The following is a 12910-nucleotide window of genomic DNA, read 5'->3' as shown; positions in this document are numbered from 1 at the left end:
GGCTACCTATGCTTGAGGAGAGAAGGGCTGCTTAACCACTTCAGCCTTCAGTGTTTTTCACCTTCCATTCATTCGCCAATAACTTTATCACTACTTATCAGAACTAAATAATCTATATCTTGTCTTGCCACCAATTAGGCTTTCTTTGGGTGGAATTATTTTATTCTAAACTAGCCATCCCGCGTCGTAGCATACGCCGCATCTATCTATCTAATAGAGTACGTGCCTCAACCTTGAAGCAAGAAGAAGTAGGCTTTCCATGAGAAAATGTATGCGTGCTCAAACACCAAGTTTAACCCTAGCAAGTCTGGCTTTGCAAATCCAGCCTAATTGGCTATTCATGAGGCAATGCTCATGCAAATATGCATTTGCTTTCGCATGCCAAACTATGCAGGGTCAAAAAACCAATACTGCAAAGTGCTCTCTCGCTGCCTGGGAACCACAGCGGCACCCCGGAGTGGGAGGCTGGGTGGCGCAGCTGCTCCCCCCCCCCCCCCCCCAGCGTGGCCAGCGCTGCGGAGAGCCGTCCGCACCCACCTCCTAATATTAAAAACAGCCACTTACCTTAACGTCCATTGGGTTCTGCTACATGCGCATTAATTTTCTCATGGAAAGCATTTTGTGCAGTTTGTATCCTTTGGAGGCAGGTGGTGGATGGCTTGCTCCGGTGGTGTGAACCCTGGAGTGAGTGCGCCTGTCCTCCCCCCCCTCTGGAGTGCTGTATGTGAGCCAGCCCTGAGCTCTAAAGCTCGGGGTGACCCATGCTTCTCTCCTTTCTCATGTGGTGCCCCCAAATTAATGTGCATGTAGCAGAACGCAATGGACGTTGAGGTAAGTGCCTGTTTTTAATATTGGGAGGTGGGTGCAGACGGCTCTCCCCGGCGCTGGCCAAACTTGGGGGGGGGGGGGTCGTCCATGCCACCCAGCCTCCCCCTCCGGGGTGCCGCTGTGGTTTCCAGGCAGTGAGAGAGCCTGGGACCCTGCGGTCCCCCCAGTTGTATAAAAAGGGGGCATTGGGAATCCTCCCCGTGGCGCTCCTGGAGGCCTGGAGCACACCAAAAACTGCTAGCAGATCCGCAAAATGCTAGCAGATTTTGAAACGCTTTTTCTTATTTTTCTGTAGCATTTCACCTAGCATTTTGCGGTTTTGTAAAGCGTTTTTGGTGTAGTAGATTTCATATATTGTTACAGTAAAGCTGTTACTGAACAGCTTCTGTAACAAAAACGCCTGCAAAACCGCTCTGAACTGCCGTTTTTCAGAGCGGTTTGCGTTTTTCCTATACTTAACATTGAGGCAGAAACGCATCCGAAATCCAAAAAAATGCCTCACCTCGGGAGTATGCGTTTCAGCAAAACGCCTCCCACTCTGGTGTGCACCAGCCCATTGAAATACATTACCCAAGCGTATCCGCAGCCGCAAGTGGATCGCAAAACACTGCCGAACCGCTCTGGTGTGCACTAAGCCGGATAGTGCTAATGTAGCATGTAGCAGGGTGACTGCTTTGTGGTATTGGTTTGTGCATGCATTTGCATGAGCATTGCCTCATGAATATCCAATTAGGCCAGATTTGCAATGTCAGACTTGCTAGGGTAAGGCCTCTTTTCCATGGACTGTGAATAGGCAGTGAAATGGCTCTCAAACTCTCACAACTGCTCACTGCTGCCTGGTAACTGCTCACTGCTGCCTGGTAACTGCTTGCTGCTGCCTGGTAACTGCTCACTGCTGCCTGGTAACTGCTTGCTGCTGCCTGGTAACTGCTTGCTGCTGCCTGGTAACTGCTCGCTGCTGCCTGGTATCTGCTCACTGCTGCCTGGTATCTGCTCACTGCTGCCTGGTAACTGCTTGCTGCTGCCTGGTAACTGCTTGTTGCTGCCTGGTATCTGCTCACTGCTGCCTGGTAACTGCTTGTTGCTGCCTGGTAACTGCTTGTTGCTGCCTGGTAACTGCTTGTTGCTGCCTGGTAACTGCTTGTTGCTGCCTGATAACTGCTTGCTGCTGCCTGGTAACTGCTTGTTGCTGCCTGGTAACTGCTTGCTGCTGCCTGGTAACTGCTTGTTGCTGCCTGGTATCTGCTCACTGCTGACTGATAACTGCTCGCTGCTGCCTGGTAACTGCTTGCTGCTGCCTGGTAACTGCTTGTTGCTGCCTGGTAACTGCTTGTTGCTGCCTGGTAACTGCTTGTTGCTGCCTGGTAACTGCTTGTTGCTGCCTGGTAACTGCTTGTTGCTGCCTGGTAACTGCTTGTTGCTCCCTGGTATCTGCTCACTGCTGCCTGGTAACTGCTTGCTGAGCACACAGCTCAACAGTCCGTGGAAAAGAGGCCTTAAACTTGGTGTTTGATCACGCATACATTTTCTCATGCAAAGTACTTCTTCTTCTTGTTTGAAGGTTGAGGCACTTAGTCTATTATATATATAGATGCATGCATTTTAATATGCATATTAAGAAACAAAATGGAAAAAATTCATTATTTTTCAGTTTTAAAAAGGTGCGCAACATTTTTTTGGGTACAATGAGAGAGTGTGGGAGGGAAGGAGAAGGAGTTAAATTAAAATGTAAGTGTGTGTAATGATCAGTGGCGTATCTGATGATCAGAACGTGCTCTATCAGAACAGTAGTCAGTATTTTATTCAGAGTGTGATCACAGGTGTATTGGTGCACAGTTATCAGGAGTACTCCTAAAGTGATAGCCCTAAGTGGCTGGGGCTATCACTATACAGAGAGTGGTCGTACAAGCTAGGTCGGCAACGGGTCGGTCAGTAGCGGTACAGAATCGTCAGGCAAATCGAAGTCGGTATACAGGCAAAGGTCGGCAGCAGATCAGATAGGCAGAAGTACAGTATCGTAAGGCAGAGTTCAAGGTCGGTAATCAGGCAGAGGGTCGGCAACAGATCAGATTGGCAAGGTACAGAATCAGGAGGCAGAGAGAGTAATCAAAGGTTCAAGCAAGAAGTCATACACAGAAATATCAATACAATATAAATTATAATAATCCTAAGCTATGTGTAAATCCCCGGGGTCCTGCCGGATCAAACACACCAGGATCTGACTAACGTCTGAGAGCTATCACTGTGAAGTATTCAACAACAGACAAAGATCAAATGACAAGCAGGTCCTAAAATACTGTGGACCAAGCGAACAGCGCCGCCCAGAAGCCCAGCGAATCAGACAGCAGGCAAGTGTCAGCTGACCACAAGGTCAGCCGACACGTCTTCTGACCGAATAAATGCGGTGGCGATCCGCGCGCACGTGAGTCTGGCGCTCGCCCACAACCTCGCACAGACCGGACCTCCCTGATGCTGGCAGATGATTTACACAGGGACCTAGATCAGTGAAAGGGATCTGAGTTCCCATCCATTGATCTACAGGCTAATGGGCAGTGGCGAGAATGAGTGCGGCAGCGGTTTTTTTTTTTTTTTTCATAGGCTTAGCTCCTTCAGGGGCAGCCTTTTTGGACATAGGAGCTACATCTAAAAGGCTAAAGTAGTTTATTCTGAGGGTACATCTGTATATCTAACCTGGGGAAGGGGGCTGCCAATCATCTTTCCGCCTTTTATTTTTCCAAAAGTTCAGATTCAGAGACATAAACTGGACAGTATTGTACACATCACTAATCCTTCTGCAGCCGCACACAGAGATGAAGAGTGGTCATCAATAATTGTTTTGTGCTGTCATGCTTCCTCATGGATGCACACTCTGTTCCATGACAGTGTATTGCTTGCTGCCATTATGAGGGCACATATTTTAAAGGGATACCGAGCAGGTATTAAAAAAGCAGAAATGGTACTTACCTGGGGCTTCCTCCAGCCCACCGTAGGCTGTGGGGTCCCCTGGCGTCCTCCTGGCTCCTCTCCTGGTCCTGCTGGCAGCTCTGCTAATTGGCAACTTCAGCCTGAAGTCACCAGTACGAGTCCCCGCCACGCACATTGCGCGTCATCATGCCGGCAAGTGTGAGTCATGTGCATGCTCGGTTCAGAGTTAAAGAACCGCGCATGTACAGGACTCTCACGCCGGCAGGCGTGACGATGCGTAACATGAACGGCGATGACTCGTACTGGCGACTTCAGGCGGAAGTCACCAATTAACGGAGCCGCCTGTGGGACGGGGAGAGGAGCCAGGAGGACGCTGGGGAACGTCGCGGTCTACGGTGGCCTAGAAGAAGCCTCATGTAAGTACCATTTCTGCTTTTTAATACCTACTTGGTATCCTTTTAAAGCTTTCAACCCATCCTACAAAGGATGGCATGTGGCGTCACGTCCGCCTTCCAGATTGCGGTTCACGCTGGAGCGCACAGCTGCACTTCCGGGTACCTCACCTCCATTCAATCCCTGCAATCCCCTCCACAACGTTATTGCTGCGCAGTGGTTGCCAGGGCTACCTGTCACCTGTGCATCTGATTGGCTGGAGGGGGCTGGAGGAAGCCCCAGGTATACAGTGGCTTGCAAAAGTATTTGGCCCCCTTGAAGTTTTCCACATTTTGTCACATTACTGCCACAAACATGAATCAATTTTATTGGAATTTCACATGAAAGACCAATAGAAAGTGGTGTACACGTGAGAAGTGGAATGAAAATCATACATGATTCCAAACATTTTTTACAAATAAATAACTGCAAAGTGGGGTGTGCGTAATTATTCAGCCCCCTTTGGTCTGAGTGCAGTCAGTTGCCCATAGACATTGCCTGATGAGTGCTAATGACTAAATAGAGTGCACCTGTGTGTAATCTAATGTCAGTACAAATACAGCTACTCTGTGACGACCTCAGAGGTTGCCTAAGAGAATATTGGGAGCAACAACACCATGAAGTCCAAAGAACACACCAGACAGATCAGGGATAAAGTTATTGAGAAATTTAAAGCAGGCTTATGCTACGTACACACATGCGACAAGAACGACGAACGAACTTTTAATTGATGAAAAAACGACCTAAGTAAAGGTAGTTTTAAAATGTGTGTAACGATCTGATCGTTAGAACGAACGTTACATCACAGAAAGCAACTATTGCGCCTGCGCATAAAAATGAGAAGTTCCATGGAGAAATAGTGAAATGCGCATGTCAAGCCTAGTACGAACGATCGTTTCCAACGATGTACTACTTTTGCAAACGATCGTCGTTGGTTAAAATCCGCCGAGACAGAACTTTCTTTTGTAGCGATTTGGCTCGTTCGTCGTTTGCCTTAATAGTCGGTGGTTCGTTTTTTGTAACGATCGTCGTTGGTAAAGATCGGGGAACGATCGTTACAAACGACTATAGTCGCATGTGTGTACGCACCTTTAGGCTACAAAAAGATTTCCAAAGCCTTGAACATCCCACAGAGCACTGTTCAAGCGATCATTCAGAAATGGAAGGAGTATGGCACGACTGTAAACCTACCAAGACAATGCCGTCCACCTAAACTCACAGGCCAAACAAGGAGAGCGCTGATCAGAAATGCAGTCAATAGGCCCATGGTGACTCTGGACAAGCTGCAGAGATCTACAGCTCAGGTGGGGGAATCTGTCCATAGGACAACTATTAGTCATGCACTGCACAAAGTTGGCCTTTATGGAAGAGTGGCAAGAAGAAAGCCATTGTTAACAGAAAAGCATAAGAAGTCCCGTATGCAGTTTGCCACAAGCCATGTGGGGGACACAGCAAACATGTGGAAGAAGGTGCTCTGGTCAGATGAGACCAAAATGGAACTTTTTGGCCAACATGCAAAACACTATGTGTGGCGGAAAAATAACACTGCACATCACTTTGAACACACCATCCCCACTGTCAAATGTGGTGGCAGCATCATGCTCTGGGGGTGCTTCTCTTCAGCAGGGACAGGGAAGCTGGTCAGAGTTGATGGGAAGATGGATGGAGCCAAATACAGGGCAATCTTGGAAGAAAACCTCTTGGAGTCTGCAAAAGACTTGAGACTGGGGTGGAGGTTCACCTTCCAGCAGGACAATGAACCTAAATATAAAGCCAGGGCAACAATGGAATGGTTTACAACAAAACATATCCATGTGTTAGAATGGCCCAGCCAAAGTCCAGATCTAAATCCAATCGAGAATCTGTGGCAAGATCTGAAAACTGCTGTTCACAAACGCTGTCCATCTAATCTGACTGAGCTGGAGCTATTTTGCAAAGAAGAATGGGCAAGGATTTCAGTCTCTAGATGTGCAAAGCTGGTAGAGACATACCCTAAAAGACTGGCAGCTGTAATTGCAGCAAAAGGTAGTTCTACAAAGTATTGACTCAGGGAGCTGATTAATTACGCACACACCACTTTGCAGTTATTGATATGTAAAAAATGTTTGGAATGATGTATGATTTTCATTCCACTTCTCACGTGTACACCACTTTGTATTGGTCTTTCATGTGAAATTCAAATAAAATTGATTCATGTTTGTGGCAGTAATGTGACAAAATGTGGAAAACTTCAAGGGGGCCGAATACTTTTGCAAGCCACTGTATATACATTTCTTGTATCCTTCCGTCTTAGGGTCACTTTAACGTGTGTGACACAACCACTCGAGCCTGAGCAACTTCTAGTGGTAAACCCAATCTAATCTGTTTGTGTGCGAGGGTAATCTGTCTTGCTGCGTAATCTAATACTGGGGGTACATCTGACTAGCTAACCTGGGGGATAATAATCAGCACAGTTATTGTTAATCATGTTATGCAGATTAATCATTCTTTTTTTTCCTCTCCCAGCTTCGGATACTAACTCCGATACGAACTCCTCCACCAACCAGCCTGAGCTACCTGAGGTGCAGGTTAAGTGAGGAGACCACAGAGAAGATAACTGGATATTCCGTCTATTCCGCTAACCTTTTCTCTGCTTTGAATATTGCTTTGGGAAATTAAAGGGAACCTGTCATATTCTGTCATCCGTTTGTTATGTCATATTTTGAGCTGGATAAGTCTGTGTGAAAAAGAGATTCCTTCAGAAATAAGTCATAAAGTTCCAGCATAGTCTATATAACATCCCCATATAGAAACAACCAGGGACTGGGTCATTCTGTAATGCAGATTTCTATACTTTAGCTTGAAAAGGAATCAGTTGAGTTTAGCAGCTGCTGGGAGTGATTGGCCCATTTTCAAAATGCACAACTTTACATAAAATTAGCATAATATTCCATTAGCACTGAATGATTTGCATCTCTCTGACCATCCCCCCTCCCCATATGGCTCCTCCCACCAGTAATGGACGCTCCATCCAGCCATATGTCATGGAGTGATGACAGGTTTCTGCAGGTTTAGAATTTATATACACACAATCACCACTTATTGCTATATTATGTCTTGCGCTGCATATTTTAAGAATTACTTTTACATTATAAATTAATTAAGGTTTTTTTTCAGTTTTAAAGGACACCTGAAGTGAAAGGAATGTGGAGGCTATTTATTTCATTTTAAAAATACCAGATACTGGCAGTCCTGCTGATCTCTTTGGCTGCAGTGGTGTCTGAACCACACACCTGACACAAGCATGCAGCTGATCCAGGCAGAGAAGTTGATCTGCATATGCTTGTTCAGGGTCTTTGTCCAAAATTATTAGAGGCAGATGATCAGTAGGACAGCCAGGCAATGAGCATTGGAAATTTGTCAGCCTCCTTATTTTCCTCATTTCAGGTGGGCTTTAATATTTAGTGCAATCCATAGTTTGTAGTTTGATTTTCTGGTGATTTGTAGAAATAATATATCTTGTACAAGACTCGTCATGTTGTCTCATTTCATCCTGAACATCCCCAGAGGATCAGCACAGGGGTGATCAGCCTTTTTTTTCATATTTTTCAAATTAACTAACTTGGTTTACTATCAGTATAAGCACGGAATTAGAGCACACACTGTACATACTGGGGCAGCACAGATCAGTACACACTGTGGCAAATTTATTGTCAAAAGCAACAGCATACTGTAAAGCAAGAGAGATGGCTCACAGTGTATATATTAGCAATGACATGTTGGTATAGAATGAAACCAGAATTAGTTATACTGATATTTATTGATCAGAGCCCCTTCCAAAGCTGTGTACACACGCTATATGAAATTCCACCGAGGCAGCTGGTAACAACCGCCTCTGATAAGAATCTAGCATCAGCAACAAGCCTGGCAGATCTCTTCAGCAGAGCTAGTGGCGAGAGCATTGTCCTCATTCACCCTGCTCCTGTGTGATGTCACATCCTGGCTGCTGTGTCGGCAAACTTCTCGCCCACTAGCCTGCAGGCTAGCGACATGTTTGTACAGCCTCAGCCCTGCAATGTCTGTGGAGGGATCAGGTCCCGATCCCTGCCAGACATCAGGCCTTATATGTGTGTACCAGACATTTTATGCTCTCTTTATATTGGCACACTCAGTTTGTTTGTGGGAACCCAAAAGGGAATCAGTGATGAAATGAGCCAGGATGAGATTTGATTTGATTTTGTTTAGATAAAGAAAATAATGATTCATTTATTTAATGTACAGTGAAAATGTAAAGATCAATTAATTAATTATGCGTAAAATTAGCCAAATGGCATCACAAAATCCACCAAGTGAAAAAAAAAGCCACTGAAAAGTACAGCATTGCCTTTCCTGCAAACTAATCCCAGCCTCTAGTGTGAGCCCAGCCTAAGATCACACTTAGCATTGGGAAAAAGAGAACTTTTTTGCATGCGTTATTTTTACTTAACCACTTTGGTACCAGCAGCCTCTGCCCCCTTAAGGACCAGAGGCTGCTGGTACGCTAAAACGCCGCATCCCGAGGAATCGCCGCAATAATCCGTCGCTCCTGCCGGTCACGCCGCTCTGTCCCCGCCGCAGGCTGCTCTCTCTGCCGTCGCTATGACGGTAGAGCGCTGTGCGCCGGTCAGGAGCCGCTTTCATTGGCTCCTGACCCTGCCAATCAATGTAAGCCAATGGAAACGGCTTACAGGAATGACAGGGCCAGGAGCCAATGAAAACGGCTCCTGCCCGGCTCACAGTGCTCTGCCGTCATAGAGGAGGCAGGGCAGCACATTGCGGCAGGGACAGAGCGGCGGGGACGCGCGGTGAATGGGACATAGAGCTTACGTCCAGTCAGAACCGCAGCGCCACCCGCCCGCCCAACATAGATTTAAACTGCGTCGGTCCGCATTCGGTTAATATTTGCGTCCGTATGCAAATTTTCACATGTACCGTATTTGCTGCCGTATAAGACGCACTTTTTCTCCCCAAAAAATGGGGAGAAAAAGTCCCTGCGTCTTATACGGCAAAGGCAGGGAATCCCCAACTTGCGAACGCCCGCCGATACGAACCGCCGACCCGCCGCCATTGGGGATTCCCTGCCTGTGTCCCTGCTGGGCCTGGCCTGCCCCCCCAGTGTCACAGCTCTCCCAATGTAATAATTTCTTGCCCACCCGCCATGCGTGCGTCTCCCCGGGTCATTCTCTCTCCCCCCCCCCCCCCCCCCGAGTGTCTCTCCCCGTTGTACATATGTCCCCCAGTGGCAGCAGCGGCGGAGGCTTACCAGATCCATATCGCCGCGATGACTGCAGACACCCGGCTACTTCATGTGTTTCCTCTACTGCGCGGCTTGTACTGATTGCGTCATCAGTAGCCGCGCAGTAGAGGAAACACATGGAGTAGCCTGGTGTCTGCAGTCATCGCGGCGGCATGGATCTGGTAAGCCTCCGCCGCTGCTGCTGCTGACACTGGGGGACATACAGTATGTACAACGGGGATAGCGAGACACGCGTGGGGGGGGGGGTGACCCGGGGAGACACACGCATGGCGGGCAGCATGATTTCAATGGGGAGAGCTGTGGCACATGAAGGGGGGCATAAAACAACATAAGAGGACACGGACACTGAAGAGACAGGACACATGGGGAGAAGGAATCATGGGGGAGAAGGAATCATGGGGGAGAAGGAATCATGGGGGAGAAGGACACATGGGGAGAAGGACACATGGGGGAGAAGGACACATGGGGGAGAAGGACACATGGGGGAGATGGGAGATAGGACACATGGGGCAGACAGGACACAGGATATATGAGGAGAAGGAGAGGTCAGGACACATGGGGGAAAAGGGGCACACAGGACCCATAGGGAGACGGACACAGAAGGACACCTGGGGAGACAAGACACATGGGAAGAAGGGGCACACAGGACACATTGGCAGACACCATTTGGGGGATAACATGTACAAGACGCCTCTGGAATATGGACGCACCAGGTTATATATAATTATTTTTTTTCCCTGGTTTTTGCCCTCTAAACCTGGGTGCGTCTTATATTCCGGAGCGTCTTATACGGCGCGAAATACGGTAATTTTTTAATGGAGGTAATGAAAGTCAATAGGAATTTACATGCGATGTGCAAATTTATGCTGCAAAAGTACATTTTTGTGCATGTGAAATGCGGATTTTAGCAAAAGCGCGGTTTTCCACAGATCATTAGATGTGCAGCAAATGCGTTTTGGCACATTTTAATTAGTGTGAACCCTGCCTTACCAGTAATTATTAACATTTTCTCCTGAAAAATGGACATAGCCGGTCCTTCCTTAGAAAGCCTCCAAAGCCCCTCCTCTTGTGTATTTGTTTTATTTCCTCTGAGAGAGGGCTGTGCCTGTAGCTTCAGGTGTCTTGTTCTCTTGCAGTTTTTACCATAAAGCTTTTTGATAAATTAAACTAGTAGTTTGGAACAAATGTCTGTTAGGAAAGGCTGCTGTACTCCTCCTGCAGTCATGTCTACCATGCTTGTGTACAGGGCCAGATATACCATAAGGCAATGTAGGGACGAGCCTACAGGCGCTTGATGATGGAGAGGCGTCTCCCTCCCTCATTACCTATTCAGAGTCCTGATCAGAGCGTTAATGAGAGGTTACTCACCTGACTCTCAGCATTCCATTGATGAGATCTCCCTTTAATCGGGGCACCACTAGCTACTTAAAGTGAATGTTTACCATTTAAAAAAAGAAAAAAAGTCAGATACTCAGATGCTCGTCTAGCTATCTAATACTAAAGGGTACCTGTAGCTTTCTATGACAGGCATGGTAAGTAAGGAAAAATACAGCTGGGACATCCAACACATTTGCAGTGCAGTTTGATTGTGGTTTGAAGGTCCATAAAGGGTGAAGTCTAAGGTGCCAGGACATCTGTGCCTATAGGCTCCTGTGAGGTAAATCCAGGCCTGCTTGTGTAGCAGCAATGTCACACTGTGAGTTTTTTGTACCTCTTATGGACCTGCATGGGAAGATCTGCCCATGTGCTGTTCTGGCTCCGCCCCCTGCTGTCTCTTCCCAATGCTACAGGTGAGGGGAGGCTGAAAGCTACTGCTGTTTCCTATTGTGAATTGCAGAGCTCATTCACATTGGGTGCATTTGAGCCTGGTGGGATGTTGCCAGCCCCCAACAAAAAGAAAGGCCAGTGATCCAGCCCAGTGACATCCAGGCAGAACTGAAAGATTAGTGAGTGCAGGACTGGCTGATGAAATCTGAGAGGCTAACGGTACTTCTAAAGCCACTAATCCTAATTTTAAGCTCCCATATTTCTCCTTTACACCTGTGTCAGCCCCCTAAAGTTGTTCCCACCCCTCCAAACCTGCAGGTACTGGAGGCGGAGCTGCTCATAGTAGGTGAGGCAGAGTTTATATTCTTAGCCTGCCACTGCCCCCTCCTGTCACTTTATGGTATTGCACTGTAGATGGTGGATGTGCTCCTCATTGAAATTCAGGGGGACATTCATGCCTAGCACAGCACCATTTAGTGCCCATCACTGGCTGTGAGGGCTCGTTCACACTAAAGGCGTTTTTGCCCTTTTTTCAAGCACAGGCGGTCTTCAAAATCGCCTACAAAACGCTTGTGCAATGAATCTCTATGAGAAGGTTCATATCAGCGTGTTGTGTCCGCTTTGCAGTGCCTGTAAGCAGTGCCTGTACCATTTTTGGGGCGTTTTTGCAATAATGGAAGGTATAGGAAAACGCAAAACGCTCACAAAATCACTTTGTGCAGCGATTGTGTTTTTAAGAATAAATATATTGTATTTATTCTTTTCTGCATCAAAGAGTTCACTTCCTGACTTGCCTCAGGGAGTGAATGAAAAAACACTCGGGAAAAGCTCTTAGAAAAGCGCTTTAAAAAAAACCGCAGCGCGCAGTGGAGCGCCAGGAGGTGTTAAAACAAAGCGCACAAAAACGCAAAACGCTTGCGTTTGCTTTTTAATGTTTGCATGTGAACGAGGCCTGAGAGTCTGTGCCCCGGTACCTGTGAGTGTGGAGCTGGGGGGTGCAGGGGGGCAATGAGGATAGCATAATATAAGTAGCCTTATGGCTTAAGAGAGAATATTTTTTTTCTGTACTGAAGGTTAATATACCAGTACAGTACTTATTAATTTAGGAGCCTTGTTTAAGAAAATGTTAAGTACTGTACAAATAAAAGTATTGTGTTTACGCTTTGGATATTATACCTGTAATTGCCATTCTGGTATGAAATTTTACATTTTCAATAAAATTAACAAAAAGACTTCCGGGTTATCTTTGGAGTATTTTGTCTTGTTTGGGTGACATTCCTCCTTCATAATTCTTTTTGCTCTGCCTATATATTACCAGCATCACAGCTTCCCATTGTTTTACATTTATTAGGCTAGTTTCACACTGGGGAGTTGCTAGAGTAGGAATAGAAATGATCACCTCATGCATACCGTGAAGCACACAGTGCATACAAAGTATGCTTCACTGCATCTCTAAACATGCACATCGGCTGGTAACACCCTGCATGCCTTGCATTATTCCTGACTGATAATACTGCACTGCTAAAGTGTTGATGTGAACGTACTATTACAATATTGTATTAGCAATGTGATTATATTGTCCAACGCAAAGCATCGGCCCAGTTTGAAAGTAGCCTAAGGGCCCGTTCACACTGCACGCGTTTCCAGCCGCGTTTTGGAAACGCGTGCAGGTGGCCAAAACGC

At 46.8% G+C, this 12910-nt stretch overlaps 1 protein-coding gene across 3 annotated transcripts in view; it reads left to right on the top strand.

Annotated features, from left to right (window-relative positions):
• LOC137528741 (class I histocompatibility antigen, Non-RT1.A alpha-1 chain-like) overlaps window positions 1–12459 on the top strand; it is a 177204-nt gene extending 164745 nt beyond the window's left edge. For all 3 annotated transcript variants that reach the window (XM_068250266.1, XM_068250268.1, XM_068250267.1), the window contains exon 7: window positions 6691–12459. In XM_068250266.1, the coding sequence (XP_068106367.1) occupies window positions 6691–6761 (71 nt within the window). In that variant the 3' untranslated portion in view covers window positions 6762–12459. The remainder of the gene's footprint in view (window positions 1–6690) is intronic.
• Window positions 12460–12910: the final 451 nt, after the last annotated feature.

The sequence above is a fragment of the Hyperolius riggenbachi genome, chromosome 8, assembly GCF_040937935.1.
Source record: "Hyperolius riggenbachi isolate aHypRig1 chromosome 8, aHypRig1.pri, whole genome shotgun sequence".
Classification (NCBI taxonomy): domain Eukaryota; kingdom Metazoa; phylum Chordata; class Amphibia; order Anura; family Hyperoliidae; genus Hyperolius; species Hyperolius riggenbachi.
Note: the sequence above shows the minus strand (reverse complement) of the source record. Positions and strands in the feature narration are given on the sequence as shown.